The 26,696-nt window shown below is 39.4% G+C and overlaps 2 protein-coding genes and 1 pseudogene across 5 annotated transcripts; 2 read left to right on the top strand and 1 right to left on the bottom strand.

The window, feature by feature from the left end:
- Positions 1–323: 323 nt before the first annotated feature.
- On the top strand, positions 324–2,734 carry LOC104602260 (flavonoid 3'-monooxygenase CYP75B137-like). 3 transcript variants are annotated; one of them, XM_010265876.2, is made up of 3 exons: positions 324–470; positions 580–1,576; positions 1,683–2,734. In XM_010265876.2, exons 2-3 carry the CDS (start codon positions 665–667, stop codon positions 2,307–2,309), a joined length of 1,539 nt encoding a protein of 512 aa, XP_010264178.1. In that variant the 5' UTR covers positions 324–470; positions 580–664; the 3' UTR covers positions 2,310–2,734. The 3 variants fall into 3 exon arrangements, with proteins under 3 accessions (XP_010264178.1, XP_010264180.1, XP_088751867.1); XM_010265878.2 differs by having other exon boundaries at positions 349–470; positions 575–1,576; XM_088895741.1 differs by having other exon boundaries at positions 370–410.
- Positions 2,735–8,264: 5,530 nt separating this feature from the next.
- On the top strand, positions 8,265–25,818 carry LOC104602259 (uncharacterized). The gene is made up of 2 exons (XM_010265874.3): positions 8,265–8,423; positions 25,044–25,818. The coding sequence occupies exon 2, from the start codon at positions 25,063–25,065 to the stop codon at positions 25,603–25,605; it is 543 nt and encodes a 180-aa protein (XP_010264176.1). The 5' UTR covers positions 8,265–8,423; positions 25,044–25,062; the 3' UTR covers positions 25,606–25,818.
- Positions 10,833–13,620, bottom strand: LOC148804322 (uncharacterized; annotated as a pseudogene). Its single transcript, XR_016080864.1, has one exon. The product of XR_016080864.1 is annotated as an uncharacterized LOC148804322 (transcript).
- Positions 25,819–26,696: the final 878 nt, after the last annotated feature.

The raw sequence follows: 26,696 nt of genomic DNA, 5'->3' as shown, positions 1-26,696 counted from the left end.
TAAAAAATCTTGGACGTTACAAATCTGTTGGGAAGGGAGAGAAATGGGGAGAAAATGTTGATGATGTGGCTTAATGGATTGGGTAAGGGAAGTGGAGAAAAAAAAGACAGTGAATGAAAGAGCTGAAAACGGATAAGGGAGAAAAGATATGGTCTACTATGTTGATAAATCCAAATAAATCCAACTATCCAAGTCCCATCCGTTTACGGCACTAAACCAAAAACCTCCCCTTTCCTACAAAAAATCCCCCCTTTCTTTCACGTCATTGTAAACTTTGTACTATACCAAAAAATCTTCCAACTGCTGCCAGCGGGCAGATAAGAAGCTTATATAAATTACAAATAAATATGTCTTTTTTCCTCAACATTGTTTCCTTCAGGTATACCGGCCCGATAAGTAATTACAAGAAGGTAGGGAATAAGGAAAGAAGGTTTAGAGCTAGCTTCTTGAAGCAGCACCAAATTTTCTTGGTAACTTCAATACTCCTTCCAAATCTTTGCTTTCCATCTTCTGACAGAACATTCATACATGCATAGTTTTGTTAATAGAATCTCATTTCCTATCTTATCACTAGTACAGATATGTATTTGATTGGGAAATTTAGACCCTTTCTCTCTTCGGAGGTTAGTCATGGTGGTGGGAAAGTATCAATCAGCAGGATGACATGATTACCAAAGTGATACTTCCACTCTTGGTTACAATAATCTGCATCGCCTGGTACAAATGGGTGACCAAGGATGCAGTAGATAAAAGAAGTAATCCACCGTTGCCATCGGGACCGAGAGACTTGCCGTTGGTTGGAAGCCTTCCATTTCTCAGTGCCGATCTTCATCGGTGCTTTGCCGAATTAGCTCAGACATATGGCCCAATAATGAAGATTCAACTGGGAGGCAAGCTCTGTATCGTAGTGAGTTCTTCTTCCCTAGCAGGGGAGATTATGCGAGACCATGAAACCGTATTTGTCAATCGTGATGTTTCGCCGGCGGCTGACATCTTCTCCTACGGTGGTTCAGACATGGTGTTTAGTCTCTATGGTCCACAGTGGCGTGCAATTCGGTCTGTATGTGTTAAAGAGATGCTAAACAAAACGAGACTCGACGCCTGTTACTCTCTTCGACGACGGGAGGCTCGCGGGATGCTCAGCAGACTTTACTCCAAGGTTGGGACTCCCATCAATGTTGGCGAACGAATGTTTGAGACAATTTCCAATGTGATTATGAGCATGTTGTGGGGTGGCACGCTCAACGAAGAAGAGAGGAGCATCGTCGGTGTTGAAAGCAGGAAAGCCACAAAGGAATTTTCCGCTCTGTTGGGAAGACCCGACATTTCAGATCTTTTCCCTGTTCTGGCCTGGTTTGATATTCAAGGTGTGAAAAGAAAAACGAAGAGGATCCACATTCGGCTCGATCAGCTTTGCCAATCTGTCATAGATCGACGAATAGAGATTGAAAGACAACAGACAGAGGAAAGCAATGGTCAACAAAGAAAAGACCTCGTGCAATTCCTTCTGCAGCTGAACAAAGAAGGGGACCCCAAAAGGCCCATGACTTCAGTCATGATGAAAGCTTTACTTTTGGTAATTCGTTCCTACTCACTCATCCAGAGAAAGACAATACTTCTAGTTTTTTTTTTTTAATGCTTAAATTGGAGTTAAAAAGGCAAGAACTAACTTCAAATAACAGGACGTTTTGCTGGCTGGATCGGAGACATCGGCGACGACGGTGGAGTGGGCAATGGCTGAAATGATGCAGCACCCGGAGATACTGAGAAAAGTTCAGGTGGAGTTAGAAGAAGTTGTTGGGATGAATAATGTTGTAGAAGAGTCCCATTTGCCAAAGTTACAATATTTGAATGCAGTGATAAAGGAAACCCTGCGACTACACACAACGCTGCCACTCATTCTCCCCAGACGGGCGGCTCAGACATGCATCATAGGCGGCTACACAATCCCAGAGGGAGCACGAGTCTTTGTAAACTTGTGGGCAATACACAGAGACCCTACAAATTGGGACAACCCCTCCCAGTTCCAACCAGAGAGGTTCTTGAACGAAACCAACAACTGGGACTTCAATGGCAATGATTTTCGTTATTTTCCTTTTGGGTCTGGGAAAAGGATTTGTGTAGGGGTTCCCATGGCAAGGAGAATGGTCCCCTACATTTTGGCTTCTCTGCTGCATTCCTTTGATTGGAAAATTACAGAAGAAATGGAGCTTGATCTTTCTGAAAAATTTGGGCTCAGTATCAGGCCAGCAAAGCCAGTATTTGCCATCCCCACCCCAAGGTTGTCTAATATACAACTTTATGTTTGAACTCTCTATTTTCAGATTAGTCGAATGAGGTGCCATACTGCTGTCGTGTCTGTACCGTTTTCCCTCTATGTTCTGGAACGCATGAGACCATCAGTCCAAGTGGAATATTTACATACACTTGTTAGACGGATAATTTAAGCACTGCGCATCTTGTATGTTATATCTGTTTGTGTGGTGTTTTCCTCGATGAATGGCATAGTTTAACTGCGACACAATGTGGCCACACCAGTCACCACTTATCTATTTGGGAATTGATTTTTGTTTGATAATTTAGAAAAATACATTAGGCTGCATTCATTTCCACATAAAAGTAGTAAAAGCAAAGTATTCTCCTTAGGCTGTTTTTTTTTTTTTTGTTTCTTTTTGTTGCAAATTTCGTTTGCACTGATGCAATGCATTTTACTCCAAATAGGCTATTTTAGTGTAAATTAGCGGAGATCCTTTTAATGCATGGGATTTGTTGAGCGAAAGCTAAATAATAAAAATATATAAGAGTATACAATTGTTTTATATTTTTTAATTTTTAATATATAAATAATTAATAATTATTTATATTTTGAGTTCGACAATGATATAGAAAAGATATAATATCTGAAAATTTTTTACCAATCAATTGGTATCATAAACATGGTAGCCAATAGGTGTTATTTATCAAAATTCATGGGTGGATTTCCATTGGTCAAAACTCTTTCAATACCATATCTTAATATCTTTCCCACATCATAGATTTTCCCTTACATACTACTATTAATAATTTTTTTACAACACAAAAATAACAATAATTAATTTTAGCAAGTGATGTTCATCATAGTGATGAAACCAACTCAAGTTGGTTGATTTTCTAATTTTTCTACCCGGCTTTGGTTCAACAACTTTCCAACCTAACCAAGTTAGATTTGTTTCGCTTTGCCCATTTGTAAATTGACCAAAATTGAACAACCTGAACACACACACACACACACACACACACACACATATATATATATATATATATATATATATATATATATATATATATTTAATAAATTTCTTAATTTTCCAATTTTCAAATTTATTTTTTAAGTTTAAATCTTTTGAATCGACTAACCAAACTAAAAATTGAGTTAAATTGATACAACCCGAGTTGGGCAGATTTCACTAATGGTTAGTTGGTTTCGGGTAGGGGGCAAATGGATCAGATCAAGATCTGGTTCGAAGTCCGATCTTATATTCTTGAATTCAGATAGCCCCATTTTGAATCTTCAGATCGGGTCAGATAATAGGACCTGATCAGAAATCAGATCAAATTCAAGTCACCAGGCCCCTATTTGATTCGATAAGATTTGATCCGATATATATGTTATTTATTTATATAAATATAGATAACGCATAGATTTGTTACTTATTTATTCATTTATAAATATATTATTTATATTGAATTTTTTGTAAATTTGTTATATTATTTATTTTTTATAAAGGGAAAGTTCCTACCCTGTACTTTAGGCTGAGTGCCAATTTAGTACCCGAACTTTAAAACACAACAATCTAATATCTGAACTTTTGAAATGCAACAATCTAGTACCTATTGTTAACCAACCGTTAAATGTCATGAAAAAAGACACAAATGCCCTTCAAGTGTCATCTAATTTTCTTTATCAACAATTTGTTAATAGGTGATCCCAAGTGTTTTTATTACCGGTTGATAAAACAATAACTGTGTAACAAATGCCCTTCAAGTTAAACGCATCTCAACACTCATCAGTCTTCGAAGGGAAAACTGGGGGTTCTCTATTGATAGATAAAGTGGTTTGGGTACCCTTTCACACGATTGATATTCCACTGTTAATTATCCCTGAGAAAAATTAATTACCCATTACTGGGTACCCTTTCACACGATTAATTACCCATGAGAAAAATTAATATTCCACCTGTTAGCTGTTAGTTTAAAAATTAAGAGAAAAGCGAGCTTCTTCGATCTATCTATCTATCAATTGTGTTGCCTAGATCCTTAACCTTGATCTTCAAGTGTCTGTCGGGGAAACCCGTTCTCTCCACTTGTTTATCCTTGCATCCATTTTTTTAGTGAGGTTGTAGTAAGGCCGCAACCTCTTCGGCATTGCGTCGAACACTTGCCATCACTTTCTGTGAGCTGAATCACTTGCAAATATAAACGGTGTTTCCCCTTATCTCAGATTCCCAGTTACAGTCGTAGTCCTTGTAACACATCCATGGCTTGAACCCCAAATAATGAATCACGTACAGAGACTCCGACAGCTTCTCTCTTTCACTACTTTTGGTCTCTTCGAAAACTTTTAGATAATTCAGAGTTGACGGCCACCGGTGCCACCACGTAAACTCTTCATTCAGAAAGCCCTGGTCTCCTTCATTGCACGAAACCACATTTTTCTTCCTATCCATCAGTTTCCTGAACGTACACTCCAACGGCTCAATCAACATCGAGAACCTAGTCGTTGCCTACGGCCGATAACTGGGGATACCGGAAAAAATTCATCGATGTTCCTGAGTGTGACCAAATCAGAGTCTATGAAGATGATCTTTTCATACTCGGTAAGTTGCCATATCCGCAGCCTACTGTAGTTCCACTCGTTGTAGGCATTTCTCTTGGCGTTGGGGCTTCGAATGCGCTTGATTTGCTTGATCTTCCATCCGATAGTTGGAGGGCTCGCTGGCTTCTCTTGGTTATGGATTCGTCGGCAAGTAGGACCAAATCTTTGGTGGAGTTGGACTGAATTATGATTTGGGCCAAGACTATGGCACCACATACGTAAGCTTCTGAAGAGTGGAGGCTTGGTACGTAAGCTTCTAAAGTTTGGGTTTTAAAAACATGGGTTTGTCGCTTCCTTCATTTTGGGCTCTTGGAGGATAGCGAGCTGCGAGCCCTTTATTTTGGGCTCTTGGGTTTTTGTTATTTTTCCCAGTTCAAATCCAGGTGTCGCCAGCTCAACAAAAGACTTGGAATCCCTTATTCTGCTGATAGAACTCGTAGAATTTTTTACCAGCAGAAGCAGAGGAAAAGGACTAGGCCTGTCGATACTTGCTTTATTTGAAGAATCTAGAGGTTCTATTCTATATCTATAAAGGGCTGTAAATCCTTGTGCCTGGGATCCAAGGAAAGATTATAGTAGAGGAAAGGCTATCAAGACTTCCTGACTAAGTCTAGACTATTGAGAGCTTGGACTTTGTTTCATTTTTTTAAGAAAGAAGATGATGAATAGTGTGTTTTATTTTCAAGGGTAATTTTGACATTTTTAAAAATCTTAAATCACACATGAAGTCACGTGATATACATAACTGACAGTCTATTAACAGTAGGTAATAGATTGTCGCATTCTGAAAGCTTGGGTACTACATTGTTGGGTTTTAAAGTTCGGGTATTAAATTGGCACTCGGCCTAAAGTATAGGGTACCCATCAAGAATTTTCCTTTTATAAAAAACATGTATATATATGATGAAAATAGTTGAAAATATACATGTAGTTTTTTTTTTTAATTGTTATATCCTTGTTTCATTTTAATAAGTTATTAATTTTTTTTAAAATCAAATGGGATCGAATTAGATATGAAAATCTAACTTCTTCATCGGATTTGAATTCGAATCCATGTGTATCATAACTGTGATCTACAATTAACAATATAGGATCGAATTCAGATATACCTTGATTTGAATTTGATCCAATCTGTTTGCATCCCTAGTTTCAGGTGACCAATTCCCCAACCTAACCAGGTCGATTTGGATGGCCAAACAACCAACAACCGAACCGAACCAACCCATGAACACAATTATTGAAAATTTATAGTAAAAATACACAATTATTGAAAATATATTGGTAATAAAAATACAATAAATACAATAGTTACAAAAATACAATAAATCTAAAACATATATTAAATTAGTTAATAAACAGTGTATTTAATCTCTAATAAATATTAATCAATAAATTATAAAAAAAATACAATAGGTACAGTAAGTACAATAAATTAAACTTAAAAAGTTAAATGCCACTAGTTTAATCTCTAATAACTATTGAAATTTTTTTGTTAAATAACAAAACAAAAATAGATTTATACATACTTATTGAAAATATATTTATCACAAAAAAGGATAAATAATTGCTTTAAATACAACAAATATTGATTTTACTATATATAAATATATAATAAATATAGATTAATATTTTAAAATTATTATTAATAAACTTTAATTTTTTTGAAAGTTATTTTCTAGAATTATTAATTGACATAAGTGAAATTAGTTATTTACAATACTATTTAGTTATTTAAATAATATCATTATTTAAATTTTAAAATATTAGTTATTTATTGAATTTAATAATCCATAAAATAATAATTTATACTATTATTATATAACTTTGTAATTATTTTTTGTAAAATATTAAATTATTATTAATTTGTAATTAGTTTTCTAGTTTTAAGATTTTTTTTAAATTTATTATATAATTTCATTATTTTAGCTATTTAAAATCTAGTTATGTTAAATATTTCATTAGTTAAAATATCTACTTATTAAAATATTTAAACAATGTATAAAATATTTAAAAATTTCATTATTTGACTTATTTATTTTAAAGTTATTACATAATATTAAAAATTTTGTTATATAATTAGTTAGCTATTTTTAATATCTTGTTATTTTAGATATCTAGTTTGAAATATTTAAACAATATTTTATTTTTTTAATATTAAATATTTATTTATTTGAATAACATTTAAATCGAATAATCTAGAAAACAAAAATTTTGTAAAAATATAAAATTATTAATAATATGAATAATATTAAATCTATTATAACTAATTTTTGTGTTCTTAATAAATATTTTAAAGTAATTATATAATTTTGTGAGAAAGTGAGGGATAGTGGGGGAGGTAGTTTAGGAAAATTTCCTTAGCCCATGGACACAAAATCCCCTCTGTAGACCTGTTTCAACCCTCAATTTTTTGACCCAAAAATCCCTGCCATTGAACCAGAAACCCGGCCTGACCCCTTAAACCTAGTTTGACCCATTTTTCCAAATTTACAAAAATACCCCTCCCACCAAATTACCCAAATTACCCTGGCATAATTCCCAAATTACCCTACCAAAATTATCAAAATACCCCTCTTACCAAAAATACCAAAATGCCTTTGACCAAAATTACCCAAACTACCCCTTTGACCAATTCTCAAATTACCCCTTGACGAAAATTTCCAAAAATGCCCCTCTTTCCAAAAGTACCAGAATTACCAAAATACCCTTTACCAACTTACCCAAAATCCCCCTTGACCTAATTCCCAGGTTACCCCAAGTTTCCAAACATACCAAGTGGGTACCCCCCCAAACCCTAGCTTCCCTACCATAACCCCCTTGTTTCTCAATTTTTAATCAAAACCCCCTTCCTTCCCATTTTAAATAGAGAGGAGGTCGAGGGTGGAAAGCTTGGGGTCTCTCCGAATAGATCAGAGGGAGCTCTCAGCGTTTTCCTTGGACCTGCCGAATTTGAGATTTGGAGAGAGAGCTTTGAAACAGATGTGTCTTTTGAAGAGAATAGAGGACGAAGGAGGGGAGTTTGGAGGGAGGCTCTCGGTGCTTTCCTTTTGAGGAACTACCGAGCTGAGAATTAAGAGGGAGAGAGATAGGGCGAGAGTTGAATGCTTCGAGAGAAAGAAAGAGGGAGAGCTGAGGGTTTCGAGAGGAACGGCCGAGCTAAGAAAGGAAGTCGAAAGGAAGAAGCTGGGGAAGGGGGCTCTCGTTCCCTCGTCATTTCCTTTGAGAAGCCTAGAGCTACCGAGCTGAGAAGAAGGAAGAGAAAGCTTCAGAAGGGAGGTGCGAAAGAAGGAGAGGGAGGAAGTCTGAGAGAGAAAGAGGAGAGCGGTGGCTCCAGGCAAAACCCACGATCCTTGTCCTATTACTGGTGCTATCATCTGTCTTCGGGTAGCTTCAATCTGCGCTGCTGACGACCCATCACAGCCCTGCCGTTAAAAACTCCACCCATCAATTCTCTGCAATCGATTTGCTACCGCTGCTACTATCGAATTGCCACTATTCGAGTTCGTCAAACCCGAGTTTGCCAGTTCTGTGAATATCAGCATCGTGATCCTTGTGAAGTCTACAAGAGGTATAGCTCGACTACCTCATATCTGAATTTAGTTTCTCACCTGTAGTTTTAATCATGGGTTCCCTGTTTATTTGATAGTTTATCTCTCCGTTTTATTTGCATTGTCGTTCCTGCTTCCTGCTTCCTGCATTCGTTCTTCTCAGTCCGAGGCTTGCGGATCCTCTGGAGTTCGAAAGGTTCACACTCCATCTCTTCTCAGACCATTCAGCTGAGTCCAAGGTGGGGGCTCTGATAGAAAAGGGGTGAGGAAGCCATTTCTCATCCTTTTGTTGAAGCCCCTGCATCCAAAAGGGGACTGGTCTGAGAATGTAGAAGGGAGCACCCTTTCGAACTACCAGAGGATCTGACCGAGTCTCTATCCATTTTCTGTGCAAAGAAGGGATTTCGGGATTCACATTGACAGGAGAGAGGGATGCGTAACCCCTTCCCTCTCTCCCTCTCAACTTACCCACGTGGGCCTTGCCTCAGCCGAGTGGTATATGGAGTCGCTATTTATTTTGAGATTTCCTACTAAAAGCAAATCCGGGAGCCCCATCACTCCCCGTTAGCTATTCTGATGAGTGGCAACTCCATAGCATTTGGTAGCTGCAAGTTTTAAGCTCTGAGTGGTATCTTCTTATTTGGTTGGGCAGAGTGTAAAAAAAAAAAAATTTAAAAGCAATTCTGTTTTTGTTATTTGGCCATCAGTTCTGGTTTTAGCCAGTTGGAGTTTGAGGATTCTTCTGATTATTTTTTGGGGGAAACTCCCCTATTCTCTTTCTTTATATGCTATTATTCTATTGGATTGGGTTTTGATGGAGTTCCCTAGAAGAAGCAGCATATTTCTAGACGAGTAGTTTTTTGATTTCTGTGTTAATGCTGCATTAAATAATCTCAGGGTGGAATTCTGATAAGTAAGTATTATGCCATGCATATACCTAGTTGGAATGCTGATTGTTGTCCTAGACTCTAACTTAGCATCTCGTGCTAGATTGAATTTTTCTTTCTGTGGAATTTCTGATGGATACTGATAATAGTCTAATCTGAATTCTTGACGAAGCTATCTCATGATGTTTTGTGTTAATCTAGTCAGTTTTTGGATGTGGGTTCATAATACGGTGGTAGTACTGCATTTGCATGCTCTTAATTTTCTGATAAAATTGGCTTCTTGGCTTTTGATTCCATGTTGGATTTCTGCCTAGATGTTTTCTAGAACGAGTGCCAAACAATGCAGTAGTTGGAATACTTAATTCTGAGCTCTGTTTCATGGTTTGATTGTTGAATTTTGTTGAGTTTAACTTTGGAGGCTGGTCTTCAAATGACTTTGATCAGTCAGTTTTTAAGTAAAGTTTGAATAATACCATGCTTTTCATTCTGAGCTCATATTTGCTTAACTCCCCCACCTGCTGGTATAAATCAGCTTGGTCGCGTTTCAAGTGAAAGCACAAGCCAGATGTTCCTATTTACCTGCTTTCCTCAGTTTGACCAAATAAGAGAAAGTTGGTTTGGGTTTTAAAATCTTGATTAGTTCGCTTGAGCTCTTCAAGTAAAAAAAAATCAACATCTGGTTTGATGTTTCTTTTTAGTTTACACTAGTTCCGGGAGTGGGAGAAGCAATCTCAGCCTTTTGGGGTCTTGTTTACTTTTCTTTGGGTTTTCAAAACAAAATCCTGGTTTGAAGTTTACTCTGTTGTTTGATTTGGTTTTCTTTTAAAAGTAAAGAGGGTTTTGGATTGTGTTCCTTAATGGTTTGGTTGTCATACTTGGGTCTCTGGTTTGGATTGAAGCAATCTGTTCTATACCATTCCTAAATCTGCATTCTTACTGTGAACCTTGGCGTTTAACGCCAGAGGTTGGTGTTGGAATGACGGCCTTGTTTAACCTAAGTGGATTTCCTCTATCCTATCTTAAATCAACATTGAGCTGATTCACAGGTAGACCCAAGTGCTTGTTCAGAATAAAAGAAAAGATCTATTCAGAACTGTTCCTCCTCCTTCACTCCCCTCCATGTGTTGTGTCTCCTGTCATTTATGTGGGTTGGTGGTGAAGTATGAGTGCGGATTGGTGATCCACATATAGAGTCATTCAAGAGCTTTATGAGAAAGCTCCCATCTGACAGAGAACCGTCCTGTCCTAACCTTAGGCACTAGTTCGCCTCAGACATCAGAGCACTAGGAAGTAAGCTTCAGTAGCTTTTTTTCTGTTGATGATTCAAATATGTGATTATTGGGTAAGGCTAACTTATCTAAGTTTGATGGTTTTCTATTATGGTTGGCATGCTTGTTGCTTCTAATATCTGTTCAAGTAAGTAAATTGCATGACAGTCTTGTTTGAATAAATCCTTAGTCTCAAGCTTGATAAAGCCAACATCCCTCATTTGCTTGCTAAATACACAAGATTCATGGTGAAAACAATTTTGGACTTTCAGTGTGGCTGCAATTTCTACCCTGGCTAACTTTCCATAGTTGTGGCTCTCTTTCCTTGCGACATGAAGATAAACATGAGCCAGAGGTAATCAGTCTCTCAAAGCATTTGAACGAGGGTCTTTCAGGTCTTGTTCCTTGCCTTTGGTTGTAGGTCCGACTCTTGAAGGTTACTTTCCAGCACTAAAATTTCAACACCAAGAGCAGGTTGTGAAGATGACTTATGACCAGGGGTAGTTAGCTAGCGTTTGGCTTCGTAGGAATACTCAGTCAAATTGCAACTGCTTAGTTTCTCAGGAGAATGCAGAATTCTTGTTGGACTTAACTCTTAATTAGGTGGGTACAGGGTAAGGGAATTAATGCTTTTTTGCTGCTAATTATGAGATGGAGTGGTGAGTGCATATAAGGGTGAAAGGAGCATGGCCATACCCGCCACACTAGATGCAGGTTGGAAGTTGGGGCAAAGGAAGTGGTTTCTAGTTCTATTATTCTGTGTTTTGCTCATAGTTTTTGTCCTGTTTTTTTTTTTATTTTTTTTATGAGGCACATATCTTAAATAATAGTGAAAAAAATAAAATAAAGTAGCAGATTGTCATAAATCAGTTCATCACACATCATTGAATTCATGTTGCCTAATGGCCATTTCAAGTTGGTTTTGAATTGCAAAGTTGGAATTCAGCTCTCTGTGCTCCTCTGTTTTAATGCCATCACGGATCAAATCCTGGTTGGAGTAGAAATGGTTGCATGAATCTGTTATGGGCCTAACCCGTGCTTTCTCCCTATAGTACTTGCCTTTCTGCTCAATGTTTGCAGTGATTCTTGCTGAACAGCAGTCCCTCAGATTCTGTTCAAGACCAGCAGGTCGGTAATGGAATGTATTTCCTAAATCTGTTCTATCCCTTGTTGGCCTTGAGATGGAGTTGCTCCAGTATTTGATACAGAAGGGCCTTGGCCCACCGGACTGGATTGCTGAGAAGCAGCTTGGGTAACTGGTTTTAGGAGCTATAGGTAGAAGTTACTTAAACATGGGAGTTTTGTTCTGATCTGACTTGTTTTGAGAGCAGTTTCTGGTTACAGTCATTGGGTTAATTAAGTGAGTCTAGCTTTAGGACGACTACACTATCCTAATCAGGTGTTTTTACAAAATAACTAAGAGTCAGCTTAGTTTACTTCGTTTTTTTTTTCTTTCCATTTGAGGTTCAGACTCCCTTGGTGTTAAAGAGTGGTGTCAGTATTCAGTATAAAACAAGAATGTCTTCTTTTGGAAATAACTTCCATCTGGGAATTTTAATAAAACCCAGTTAATCTCGATTCCTGGGGACCAAATGTCTTCTTTTGACTTAAACCAGTTTCAGACATATGCCAGGTGTTCTTTTCTGGATTAAGTTAACTTTAAGTCTAGTACAGAGATTTGTTTTGTTGCAGAATAGTTGGGTTTCCTTCGAATTTGTTCAAAGATCTTGGCTATTTAATCTGTTCTAACTTCTGTGTTTGCCATTAGCATGATTGGTCTTTAGTGTCCTTTTTACTTTTAATAAGGTGACTAGTTGCCCGGGTCCAATTCCATCCAGCCCCCCAAACAGATCAGGCACACCACTTTGACTCTGTCTGCACATAGGCGACTGTGAACATTCTAGCTTCCTTTTCTTGTTTATTGGTTATCGACCGTTGGGTTCTGAGTTGGGGAGATGGTAACAACCTTGGAGAAATCCAGTTCGTTTGATCCTTTGGGGCATTTGTCTTCCTGGACAGCTGCAATCATGTTCACAATCAGTTTTCTAGACCCATCCAGTCCAACTAGTTGATTACCAGCAACAGCAACAGTGACCTTTTCAGTCAACTGATCCTTAGCTCTTGCTTCACCATCACCACTAATGTTGGCTTCTTCTTCTTTTTTTTTTGTCTAGAAATCTTCTTTGTAGCATCGCCAAACCCATCACTTTCGTCCTTTTCTAAAGCTTTCTGGGCTGCATCATCTTTATCACCATTTGGCCTTCCATTCTCCTTCACTCTGTTATCATCATCAAGCTTTGACAGCTCCATGGCTTCTTGATGAATGAGAGGTTTCGGCTCAGCAGTCGATTTCTGACTAGGCATTTCTTGGATTGGTTTTGGTTACTTTTCCGGGCTCATGTCTTTTTAAGTCATCGCAGGTTTCTTGGTGCTTGTCAGGCGCGGGCAAGCTTCCAGTTCCGGGATATTGAGTTGTAGGTGCTTCTGAGTTTGAGGTGGGCTTCACTTGAGGTTGCCGTTGTAGTGGTTGGACTGGAGTAAATGTCTTTGGCATTACTCGAATGCCACTCCTGTTACAGTTCTCAGGAAATGAGTTACACGCGGGCCTATCTTGAGGGGGGTAATTAGGCGATGGCTAGTGAGTCAGGCACTTTAACTGACCTTTGAGGAGGATTAAGCCACCATTGGTAAAGACTGTGGGGTCCAAAAATAAAAAATAAAAAAATTAAATAAAGCAAAAAAATTAAAAAGAAACAAAAGCAAAAAAGAGTAGGATGTTTTGCTTTGCAATAGGTAGATTTTTGCTCAGTTCCATATTCGGTTTTATCTCTAGAAACATTTATATGCACTTGTTTACATATAAGAATAGTTGTCGTATTCCTTGTTTCGTAGGCTGTTTCGTTTATTGCCATCATTATCTTAAAATTTATTGTGATTCGCGTAATTCATTCATATTTTCTATGTGAATTGGTGCATGGGAAGTTCATTGCATTGCATTTGTAGAGTATTTAGAAACCCATTGTCCTATTAGGAGAGAGTCTGGTACACTTGGGACATCGGGACTAGGAACTCGGTAAGATCGGTGGAAAGCTCTCAGCCAGTCACCAATCTGAGAAGCCCGTATGGGTGGAGGTTTGAAGACTGGTGGCCTTCTAACCATAATTTAGATGTCACACCCCGAATCCATGGGGTTCAGTTGTGTGATACCTTTGCATTTGCAATCTTAGAAGGCCCTATTAAGAAAAAAAATTTTAAAAAATAAAAATATAAAAAGTGTAAATCCGAAAAAATAAAAAATATAATAATAATCCAAAATTCAAAAAAAAGAAAAATACATGTTATGATTCGGCCTGCCTTAGAATTCTATCCGTCTGAGATCGGGTAGGTAGAAAGAGGTAGAAAGGTGGAAGAAAGAGAGAAAGGGAAATTCTGGTTCGAATTGGAAGTCTCAACATAACCTTCTCCCAGTCGGCCAGATAGAACTTATATTATTAAAAATGATTGAAAAGACATATGTGCCCTTATTTAAGTTAGGAGCACTAGTTCCAACACAACATTACAGATCAGCAACATTAATCTAGGTATAAAGACAGAAATACCCCTATGCTAACACTCCCCCTTAACCTGGTGAGTATATATCATATACTCCCAGCTTGTTACATATGTAGTCCACTCCTCCTCGACTCAAGCCTTTTGTAAATAAGTCATCCCACTGATTTCCTGTATTAACATGTGTAGTGTCTAGTTCTCCATTCAACACCTTCTCCCTCACAAAGTGGCAGTCAACTTCAATGTGCTTGGTTCTTTCATGAAACACTGGATTAGAGGAAATATGAACTGCAGCCTGATTATCACAATAGAGCTTCATTGGAGTGTTGATGTTGTACCCTACTTCCTGTAGAAGGTTCTTTAGCCACACTAATTCACAAGCGGTGTGCGCCATAGCCCTATATTCTGCTTCTGCACTGCTTCTTGCCACAACCGTCTGCTTCTTACTTTTCCATGTCACCAGGTTACCTCCCAAGAAAGTGCAATAGCCTGTAGTAGACCGCCTATCAGACATAGAACCGGCCCAGTTAGCATCAGAATACCCTTCTATTTCAAGCTTTCCGCAACTCTTGTATATCAGACCGCGACTCGAAGCCCCTTTTAGATACCTCACAATTCTCAGAACTGCATTCCAATGAGGAATCAGAGGTTTTTGCATGAACTAACTTACCACACTAACTACAAATGAGATGTCTGGTCTAGTAATGGTTAGGTAGTTCAGTTTACCCACAAGTCGTCGGTATCTGCCAGGGTTTTCAAACTCTTCACCCATATCACTGCTTAGCTTGGTATTTGTGTCCATGGGTGTTTCAGCTGGTTTGGCACCCAACAAGTCTGTTTCTTCCAGCAAATCAAACACATATTTTCTCTGGCACAAGTTAATACCATACTTGGATCTTGCTACCTCTATCCCCAAGAAGTATTTCAGCTTACCAAGATCCTTTGTCTGAAAATGATCCTGTAGATAAGTCTTCAGCCTGTCAATACCCATGTTATCATTTTCAGTAATAACAATATCATCTACATACACCACCAACAGTATTTTTCCTCCCGGAGAGTCATGACTAAATATTGAATGGTCAATTTGCACTATTTCATACCAAACTTCTTTACCACCTCATTGAACCTACCAAACCATGCTCGAGGAGACTGTTTAAGCCCATATATAGCCTTCCTTAGTCTGCACACCTTACCATCCTCCCCCTGAGCAACAAACCCTAGAGGTTGCTCCATGTAGACCTCCTCGAGTAAGTCACCATGCAAAAAGGCATTCTTGATATCTAGCTGATATAATGGCCACACTCATACATGGCTGCAAGAGAGATCACAACACGAACTGACCCTATCTTAGCAATCGATGAGAAGGTCTCTGTGTAGTCAATACCATAGGTTTGAGAGTACCCTTTTGCAACCAATCGCGCTTTTAGGCGTTCAACACTACCATCAGGCAGATACTTAACCATATAAACCCATTTGCAACCAACAACTTGCTTCCCAGGAGGAAGAGCAGTGAGGTCCCAAGTATGATTATGATGAAGGGCAGAGAGTTATTCTTCCATGGCTCGGCACCACCCTGGAGAGGCGAGGGCTTCCTGGACATCCTTGGGGACAACAACTGATGATAACAAGGTGACAAATTGGCGATGGGAAGCGGAAAGGTGAGTAAGTGAAACATAATTAGAAATGGGATGAAGGGTGCAAGTGCGTTTACCTTTTTGCAAAGCAATGGGGAGGTCAAGCTCAGATGCTGAGTGCGGGTTTGGTGTCGGATCTGTCGACGGAGATGTAGCCGGAGGAGTAGTAGCTGGTACGCGTGGGCGATGTGTATACACATGACGGATAGGTGGGTGCTCAACAGGTGGTGGCACCGGAGGCAAGGGTTTGGTCACGACTGGAACCAAGGGGAAGAGGGTCGACAATGGGAAGTGAAAGAGGAGGTGATGAGGAGGAAGAAGCATCACCGGACCCCAAAAAGAACGGAGTAGACTCAAAGAAGGTGACATCAACACACACAAAGGACCGTCGAGAACTAGGATGGTAACACCTATACCCTTTCTGGGTCCGAGAATAGCCAAGGAAGATGCACTTAAGAGAACGGGCATCGAACTTGTCATTCCCGGGACCTAGATCATGGATGAAGCAGACACACCCAAATATCCTCGGCGTAAGAGGAAACGGAGACAAGGCGGGAAACAAGACCTGAAACGGAGAATGACCATCAAGGATGAACGTGGGCATCCGAATAATCAGAAAGCACGAGGTAAGCACTGGATCACTCCAAAAGGGTTTGGGAACATGCATGTGATGCATGAGGGATCTTGCTGTTTCTAGGAGATGGCGATTCTTTCTCTCAGCCACCCCGTTTTGTTGTGGGGTGTAGGTACATGAGGTCTGATGTATAATGTCGTGTTGGTCCAGGTATTCCTGAAATGATGAGGATAAATATTCGCGGCCATTATCAGAACGGAAAACTTTGATGTGGGTACCAAACTGGTTACAAATCTCAGCATAAAATTTCTGAAAAATGGTAAACAATTCACTTCTTTCTCTCATTAGATAGAGCCACGTCATCCTTGAAAAATCATCTACAAAAATGACAAAATATCTGTATCCATTATACGACATCACTTTATAAGGACCCCAAACATCTGAATGAATTAAAGAAAAAGGACTTGACACACGGTTATCAACCCTAGAACTAAAGGGAACACGATGGTGTTTCCCAAACTGACATGACTCGCAATCCAAAACAGAAAGCTGACTCAAGGACGAAACCAAAGACTTCAAGACTTTTAGCGACGGATGACCAAATCGGCAGTGCCACTGGAGAGGAGAAAGGGATGACTGGAGAGCTGTTGAAGTTCTACCACCACCACCGTCAAGATAATACAGTCCACCAGCTTCATGCCTTCCACCAATCTTCATCCCCGTCTTGAGATACTGAAAAACACGCATAGAAGGATAAAAGGTAATGGAGCAGTTAAGTGATTTGGTCAGCTTACTAACAGACATAAGATTAAAAGGCAATTTAGGAACATACAAAACTGAGGAGAGGGATACAGGATCTAGGTCAACATTACCAACACCACAAATTGAGGATGTGGAACCATTAGCAAGGGTGACAGATTGTGATGTTGAGCAATGAGATAAGGAAGAAAACATACCTGGAGTTCCAGTCATGTGATCGGAGGCTCCAGAGTCAATGATCCAGGGATTGGGTGTGGATGCCAGACAAGCCATACCTAAGTGAGCGAAAGTCGCCGTGTTCTGCTGTGATTGGATAAACCTCTCATATTCATCACGGGGAACACTCACCATCTCCTTCACGGGACCATCTGTGGGTGTAGGAGGTATCTGATCAGATGAATGATTCTCCTGTCTAAAGTTGGAGCTTGAGTCACCGGTCACGGCATGATTGGCCCAGGTTGAGGGTGGACCATGTAGATCATAACAATAGTTAATGGTATGTCCATCCATACCACAATGAGTGCACTTCCTCGGGCTTGAGCCACGTTCTCTACCACGGGCTCCCCTTGAATCTCTGCCCCTAGTACGACCACCACCACGATTATAAGTAGGCCCACCATTGCCACTTCGGCCATACACAGAACCACTACCACTACCACGGCCAGACTGAGCTCCCCTAGCTCCACCTCTAGTATCACGACCTCTCAATACAGCAAAGGCAGATCTATCTGAGATATTAGAGTTCTCAGTAGATCCGATAGAAATCCTCTGGAGTTGAGCAAATACCTCTTCTAAGGAGGGAAGAGCTGATCCTCCTAATATCTGAGCCCGTACTGGTTCATATTCAGACTTCAGTCCCACATAAAGTCTAGTCACATCAAGCTGTTCTCTTTGTTGTTGCTGAATCTTGACATCAGAGGTGAGAGGGTGATAGACATTCAACTCATTACGTATGTTTCTCATGTTGGCATAGTACTCAAGACTCTGATTGCCCTGTTGCAGGTTAAAGTACTCTTGATACAGCTGATACACTCTGGTTGTATTGTCCTGACTCGAATACAATTTCTTCGCATGGTCCCACACATCTTTGGCAGTGTCAAGAAACATGAAGTTTACACTAATCCTGGGTTCCATACTATTCCACAACCATGTGATGATCTGAGCATCCTCTTGCTCCCAATCTTCATACTCATGAGAGTCGGTGGAGAGTTTCTCCTCTCTTATGTGTTTTACCTTCTTCTTTGCCTTCAGAAAGACTTCGATGGATTTAGCCCAAGGCACATAATTCTCTCCATTTAGTTTAATGGAGGTCATCTGAACATTTAGGTAGTCTGTAGGCACCATCACACTAGGTTTACAATCACTGTTATCTCCCATTGTGTTATCATCGATTTTGCACACTTGCTAAATTCTATTACCACTGAATTCTGCACACTGCACACAACTAGATCACAACTGTCACACTGGTTTCAGCACTTGTTGCTAAAAAGTGTGCTCTTTACACCACAAACCCTACTCCTACGACTACTTGAAATCTCACCACTATATGATCATAGCTCTTCCTTCGAAATACACAAAACCAGCATAAACCCTAGCACATTACTGTCTGAAACCCTAGCATATGGTCTGAAACACACTTCCTATTTGATCCATAACAGATATCATGCACTGAGATCTCTTACCTTATCACTGAAGTAACAACCACACGAGCAGGAAATCAGTCCACACACGACAACCACTACACCACACAGATCGGTCCTCTATTCTTCATCAATTAGGGGAGGGCGATCTTAGAAACCACAACAACCGACCACACACGACCTGAATAGAGGCATAGAAACCTCCAAGGGAAGAGGGCGATCACTCCTTTTCAGCCCTTTCCCTTATCTCCAACCGAATGTAGGAAAAACAGGAGAAACCCTAGATAGGGTGTGCAGAGAATAGAAATCTAGGCAGACAAAAATCTAGGCAGATTCAATAAGCTCTGATACCATGTTATGATTCGGCCTGCCTTAGAATTCTATCCGTCTGAGATCAGGTAGGTAGAAAGAGGTAGAAAGGTGGAAGAAAGAGAGAAAGAGAGAAAGAGAGAAAGGGAAATTCTGGTTCGAACTGGAAGTCTCAACATAACCTTCTCCCAGTTGGCCAGACAGAATTTATATTATTAAAAATGATTGAAAAGACATATGTGCCCTTATTTAAGTTAGGAGCACTAGTTCCAACACAACATTACAGATCAGCAACATTAATCTAGGTATAAAGACAGAAATACCCCTACGCTAACAATACAAAAAAAGAGAAAATCCAAAAATTAAAAAAAGAGAGAGAAAAGAGAAAAGCCAGAAAAAAGGAGGAAAATACAAATACAAAGAAAAAAACAAAATACAAAAAATAGAAAATCAAACGATCGGCGCCTCTCCCTCCAAACTTTGCTTCTGTTCTCTCCCTCTCTCTCTTTCTTCCATAGGTTTTCTCCCTTTTCTTTTTTTTTTCTCCTTCTTCCTCTTTCTTCCTTGTTCCTTCGTTTCTCGTTTGTTTTCCGTCGCCTCCGCTCGTTGAACTAGTATGACAAAGTGTTTCACGTCCAGTTATCGGCCATCTCACCTCTACTTTCATCACCATGTCACTCATTAGTGCCGTTAAGCTGTTCACCAGAAACCTGTCGCTGGAACTTGGAAGGTTGAAACTCAGTTGAAGTAGCCCCATCTGATCCTGTTCGATTGAGCTTGACATCAAGAATTGTCATTTATCTCGAAAATCGGTTCCGTTCATTCATTCGCCACAACTCAAACATCGCTGGTGTCTCTGTGCAGATCATTCTCAGGTTACATCCACCTCAGGTAATCACTTTTCTCATTCTGTGTGTTTGGGTTTTCTTCCCAGCGTTTTATCGGCATCTGTAGTTTGGAGTAGGGGGAATGGGTTGACTCAGCTTAGGTACCTCTCGGTACCAACCCAGATTAGGCTTAGGATTTTGGTTATCTTTGTTTTGGGGAATAAACTGATTTTATTCATGAAGCATGTGATTAATCTTGGGTTTTTCTCTTGTTTTTGTTGCTTTCTTTCGTTATCGCCAATCATGTTTTATTCTACCCTCTGATATTAACTCTGTCGTGTTAAGCAAAATTAATGCAATAGCTGTTAGTATAGTCCAATTAACGGTTCGACTTTATTTGTTTTAGAGATCAGTATGGTTAGCATCTGATGCTTGAATATTACACGTTGTGTTCAGTTGATTTGCATTTTCTGCTGTTAATGTCTTTCGTGCCATGTTTATTGTTTGAGTTTTATCCTGCCGAGAAACAAAGGTAGAGAACGAACGAGTGAGTTGGGTAAGAAAAACAAAACAAAGGGATGAGGTTTAGGTTTTGAAAATTTTCTGCTAGTTTGAAAGAGTGACGAGAATAAAGATGTTTGGCTTAAGGGTTTAAGGCAGTTCCGAAGTGAACAGGGCTGATAGCAACAAGTAAGGCAAACATGGAATAAAAATTGGGAAGTCAACAAAAATTAGGCCTCTTTCTTTGAAGCAAGTCATTTGTGTTTATTCTTTCCAGGAAGTTTCCCAACAAAAACTACCAACCTGAGGAGGAATCGGTTTGCTCCAAATCTCTTTAACTGGGAAGGACAACCCGAAGGGAGTAGGAGGTTGGAGCAAAGTCTCGACAAACGACGCACAAGGAAAGGAGCCAAAGGAGGAAGGGGGTCCAAATTCTGGAGTCATCCTTACTCGGGTCCAGAAAAAACTTTTCAAGGATGGCTAGCAAAGACGAAATACAACCCAAATCTGTATCCCTGATTGTCCTTCTCAACCCTAGATTCCACCCAAATCGGAAGTAGATTCTAAAGGAACTAAGAAAGAAGAAATGGGTTCATTTTCAAATCTGACAAAGCATACAAAGAGGGAAATTGGTCCATCAGGTATGAATCCCTAACCCAAGGTTCCTCCCAAAATTTTATATGATTACAAGAGTTCAAATCATACCTGATCCAAGGGGAGAAAACCGGAAGCAAATCATGAATGGCTTTCCAAGGGGAAGAAACTGTAGCCCTTGCCAAAATTCCTGGATCCTAGTCATTGGCTTCCAGCCCATGTATGCTAGCCATTATCTTCGTTCATAATTTGTCCCTTTTACATTGGAAACCTCCACAACCATTTCCCCAACAATGCCATATTTCTTTTCCTAATATTCTCAATCTCAAGCCCTCCTAGTTTTTTACTTCTAGTTACCACTTCCCAACTCACCCTGTGATCTTTCTTCTCCTCTCTTGGTTCCCACAAGAAGTCCCTCATTAACTTTTCCACCCTATTAGAGACCTTTGTGGGAATCTTAAACACCGGTAGAAAGTAAACGGGAAGGTTAGCTTGGGTAGACCTAATCAAAGTGATTCCAATCTAGGAAGCAAGCCTTTTCTCAAATCTTTCCAATACTGGATTCCAAAAGCTGTCCTTCATGGGATTATCTCAAGGGGAGGTCCAAGTAAGTCAAAGGCCAATCCGAAATTACACACCCTAACAAACCTGCATATTCACTTACTTCCCTCTCCAAATTCACTCCCACTATGCAACTTTTATTAAAGTTCACTTCGAGATTAGACATCTGCTCAAATAGTTGTATTGCCAATTTCAAGTTCCCTATCCAATTTATGTCCCCACCTTCACAGAACAAAATTGTGTCAATTGCAAACTGTAAGTGTGTAAGTGGTACTTGCTCCCTTCCTACTCTCCATCCTTTTATTAAGTTCCTCAAGTCAGCTCTACGAATCAATCTCCTAAAACATTTGCAATCAGAGTGAATAGGAAGGGGAAAGTGGATCTCCTAATACAACCCCAAATCCATTCACCAAGAAGGAGGGCACTCTAATGCTTAAATCAATAAGTGAATAGGAGTATTCCCTGAGAATGTGAGGGAGCTTGAGAGTATCAGTGTGTGTACTTCCCCAGGTGAATTCGGGCTCATTTTTAGTCATTAGGGGATCAGGGCATTTTGATAACATTCTTGGGCTTCTGGCGGAGTTGTTTTCGTAATACAAGGCATATTAGATTGTGGCGCACGGTACGACGAGCTGCTCCAACGGTCGCGATATTGTCCCCCTTGGTGCGGGGTGGGGGAGCATTTAAACCGGGATGTCAAATGACAACCATAAATCAAGACCACATGAGCCCCACCCGATTTATGGTTTAGATATAGGGACCACAAATGGACCGTTGGATATAGGGACCACATGAGCCCAGCCCGATTTATGGTTTAGATATAGGGACTTTTTATTAGGCGTCCTTGCCCGAATTAGGAGATCCTTGGCTGGGCACCTCGCCCAAATGCCTTTTATTAGGAGAACCACATGAGCCACCATAGTAACAGATAAATCGGGATGTCAAATGACAACCTAAAGAAATATGCCATTCTTCTCCTCTCAAATAGACCACAAATAACAAAAAGCAGAAAAACAGTAAATAAAAAAAAACTCCAGTTTGACAAAAAAAATGCTGAATAAGCAATTAGTTATACACCATATATTGGTTCCTGTTCCATAAAAGCTCAAGTTTCAAGGCAACCTAAAAGCTCAAATGCCTCTAGGGGCATAATTCCTTCTATCCATCTGAACCATTGGGGTTTATTTAGGTGTGAGCAAAAAAACCGAATAACCGAACCGACCGGTATACATATATTTCTATATATTTTATATATGTATTTATGTATATTATATATTATATATTATATATATATTATATATATTTTGTATATTATAACTTAATAAATATGCATTATATATAAATATATATTTATAATATATGATATATTATTTATTATTTAAAATATAATATTTTATATATATTTATAGTTTTTTATTATATATTTTTATAATATATATTGTAAAAATAAAAAACCCGAAAAACTGGCAAACTGAACCAACAGTTAACTGAACCGGTTAACCTATTGGCTTTGGTTACCGGTTTTCCAAAAACTGGTAGTACTGGTTTAGTTACAAAAAAAGGCCCACGGTTCGGTTAACCCAACCATGAGCACCCCTAGGTTTATTTGTAATGAGCAATGTCCCACTGTCCCAGAGCGTACTTGACCAGTCCATAAAGATGCCCTCTGATGGAAGAGAACTTACCGGAAATGTGAAGCATTGCTGTATACCAGGTTGGTAGAAGTTTTAAGGATAGTTTAATGGATTAAAAGATAAAATGAACAAACAAACAAACAAAGGAGTTGTGTATAATGAAAAAGCAAAGCCCAACTCCTACAACAAGGCTTACCAACTAAGGAAATCGTATTCGTAGGTTTTCATACCATGGTGAGATGAGAGTCTCATTTCTCAAAGCAAGCAAATGGTTTATATAAAAAGAATCTGAGTTGCAAAGTAAACAGCCTAACGAAAAAGAAAAATATTAAACTTGTCCTGTATCAACAAGGATGGAACATCTTGTTGACCCCCTTTAGGATCCTTAGACTTGGGCTTGTCAGAAAAATGAGCAGCATTTAGCTAGGCATCTTGTTCCACAGCTAGTTTTTGCAGTGCTCCTCATCTGGTATCAATTGTTTTAGGTGTCTTCTTGTTGAAGCCGTAGAGCTGTCTACTGGTTCTTTATGTCTATTGTTAAAGTTGGTTATTCATTCAATTTTGCTTTGCAAGTCCTACTTTTACATGAGAATGTTTCATCATCATCATCATCCAAGCCTTATCCCAACTATATAGGGTTGGCTACATGAATCCTGTCTTGCCATTCCATTCTGTTTAATGCCATATCCATTGTTAAATTATGGGCACTTAAATTATGTCCTTTTTGGTCTACCCCTTCAACTTGCAACAAATTGCTTCTTGCAGGTGCTGTTTGTGGTCTTCTATGCATGTGACCAATCCAACTTAGTCTACTTCCTCTCATTTCATCACCTATTAGAGCTACTCCTAGGTTCTTTCAAATGACTTCACCTCTGACCCTATCTTTTCTAGTTTTCCATTCATCCATCTCAGTATATGCATTTCTGCCACATTTGTTTTTTGGACGTGTTTCTTGACTGCCCAACATTCTGCTCCATACAGCATAGCTGCAACATAGCTAATTACAACTGTTATATAAAATTTTCCTTTCACTCTAAGTGATATTTATCTATCACACAAGACACCGGATGCACCCCTCCTATTTGCCTATCCCACTAATTCTATGGGTCACATCCTCTTCAATCTCTCCATTATGAATTATTCAACCAAGGTATTGGAGGAGGTCACATTGCATTATCTTTTGATCTCAAATCTTAAGTGTATCCTCATTTGCACTCTTATTATTATTAAATTTACGTATCATATATTCTGTTTTGGTCAAAGTTCTGGAAAATGGAGATGCCAAGTATCCCATGACTTGAGAAGGTAAGGAGGTTAATCTAGGAAACCTGAAAAACGTACTTGGAGTAGTTGCAATGTTCCACAGTGCAGCCTAACTTCCATACTAATATTTGCTAAATGTAGCATTTGGGGAATAATCATCTGATAATATAATTTCAGATGCTCCTACAGTCCTACTTTAACTTGTTACTATACAGCTGCTTTGCTGTACACAATGACCAAATTTGTCTCTCCAGATTTATTTTTGTAGGTTTTCTGGATGGCTCCAACCTTGGAAAGCCAAATGCCACAGCGTGAAAAGCTCCACCCCCCAGACAATTTATTGCTTTGTTTGTTAGCTTTGTTATGTGGTTCTCTGATTACCATGCTTTTCGTAGAACATTGGCCCATTAACTTTGACTTGGCAGCTTCTCTTCTACAGCTATCAACTGGACTTGTACCGTGTTGTTATACACTAATACTTCTTTAGAAATTGTAGCATTCCAAAATTCTTTATTTCATGTAGGTCCTCTGAAATAACATAATTGACGTTCTACTAAGCGTCAATATTAGGAGAGCTGAAGTCTAGTAGAAGAGTTCAATAGGGATGTTGACAGCATGAATGGAATATCTGTTTTCGCAGTTTAAAGTTCTTATCATTTATGGGTGAATCATTTACAATTCAAATAAGCTCCAACCTAGTCAGTCGGCTTTCTGAGGATGGAGGGAAGTCAAAGAAGAAAACAAAGAAACCTAAACCAAAGACACATGCCCCTCAGCAGTCACAGAATAGGGCACATGAGAACCAAATTTCTGATGGTTTTGATAAGCACAAGGGCACTGCTACTCCAGGATGGCCACTCCAGCCCCCTATCTTCTTGCCAGTAACTCCACCACCAACTGTTGCCAATGCAGAGTTAGATGCAATTCGATCCATACTCCAAGAGAGTCAGAGTGTGTTGGAGAGGTTGCAGAAGCAGGAGGAGAACATGGTGCAGGAAGTAACACAGAGAGCCAAGGAGCTGCGTGACAAGGAATTCAAGCTTCCCTATCAGAAGCCCATGCCTTGTCTAGCAGAGAAAGATGCTTGCTTGGAGTGTTACAAGGAGAATACCAAGGATCCACTAAAATGTGCTGATGTGGTGAAAACTTTTGCTGATTGTGCTCGCAGAGTTAGGCAGCAGGTGAGCTCACCACTGGGTTGATTAGTGGACCTTAAGTTGGGTAGAAAGTATGAATATTTGCGTCCTTGAATGCAACTGAATTACCGATTTTAATGGTACTGAGACTTTTGTCATGAGAATAAGGCAATTACTTCCCAGTTTTTGGGTTTGATGATGTATTTCAAATATTATCCTTGAAACGGGCATCACGATTTTGACTTATGGGAAGTAATATGACTTTTATTTTCGTGGTTACTCGTATTTTTTTAAGCCTTGGGGCTAATTCTATTTCACCAGCCAAAGAAATTACTTCTCATTTAGAATCACTGACCTCAATAAGTCCAGCATACGTGATCAGTAATCAGTATGATGTTACGGATACTCCATGGAGGCTCCGGGTCATAAGATAGCACCTCAACAGCCGACTTAACATCACTCTCGTCTCTCGATAGAAACGAGGATTATTTGTAAACAGCAATCCTTCCAGAATAGCTAACGTTTCGGACTCCGTCAGGGACACACTTTGATCCCTAGCAGCGTGTTCACTCCAATTATTAGACAAGGCCCAAGCACCTTCCACGTTAACTTTGGTGGAGGTTTAGACCATTGGGGGGAAGGGATATATAAGTAGGGGCTGGAGTGGAATAACCACCACCCTTGTCATCTGAAAATTTTAAGGCCCAATTAGTTCACTGGAATAGGGGTCTGCAATTGGAATTGGAATGGGCCATTGGGCTATTTTGATTCTAACCGTTTGGTTGGACGGAGTCAGAATTCCATTCCCATTCCCGGTGGCATGGCCATTCACTCCCCCTTCCCTAGGAGTGAAATCCTATTCCAGATGATTTCAATTCTCATTCCCATTCTTGTCTGAATCAAACAATGGGCTCTCATTTTAACTCGTTCAAAGAAACAATGGCAAACAGATGTCAGAGCTGTAAATGAAATGGTAAATACCGTGTTAATAACAAAGAGTCACACCAATCAGAGCAGAACAATGAATTCGGCACCATTAGTACAGATCAGCCACCTCAGCAATGTTCATTTGACCTCCATTGAGCAGACAGTTTCAACTGATGTGGCAATTGTGGCTGCTGAGTATCCCAAAAGGAGATAGAAATCCTGCATTACGT

Source organism: Nelumbo nucifera, chromosome 1, assembly GCF_055504915.1.
Source record: "Nelumbo nucifera cultivar China Antique chromosome 1, China Antique-T2T, whole genome shotgun sequence".
Classification (NCBI taxonomy): domain Eukaryota; kingdom Viridiplantae; phylum Streptophyta; class Magnoliopsida; order Proteales; family Nelumbonaceae; genus Nelumbo; species Nelumbo nucifera.
Note: the sequence above shows the minus strand (reverse complement) of the source record. Positions and strands in the feature narration are given on the sequence as shown.

Coding starts and splice junctions, on each gene's coding strand:
- LOC104602259 (XM_010265874.3), top strand. CDS start 25,063: ATGGGTGAATCATTTACAATTCAAATAAGCTCCAACCTAGTCAGTCGG.
- LOC104602260 (XM_010265876.2), top strand. CDS start 665: ATGATTACCAAAGTGATACTTCCACTCTTGGTTACAATAATCTGCATC. Junction 1,577..1,682: donor TGATGAAAGCTTTACTTTTG/GTAATTCGTTCC, acceptor TTCAAATAACAG/GACGTTTTGCTGGCTGGATC.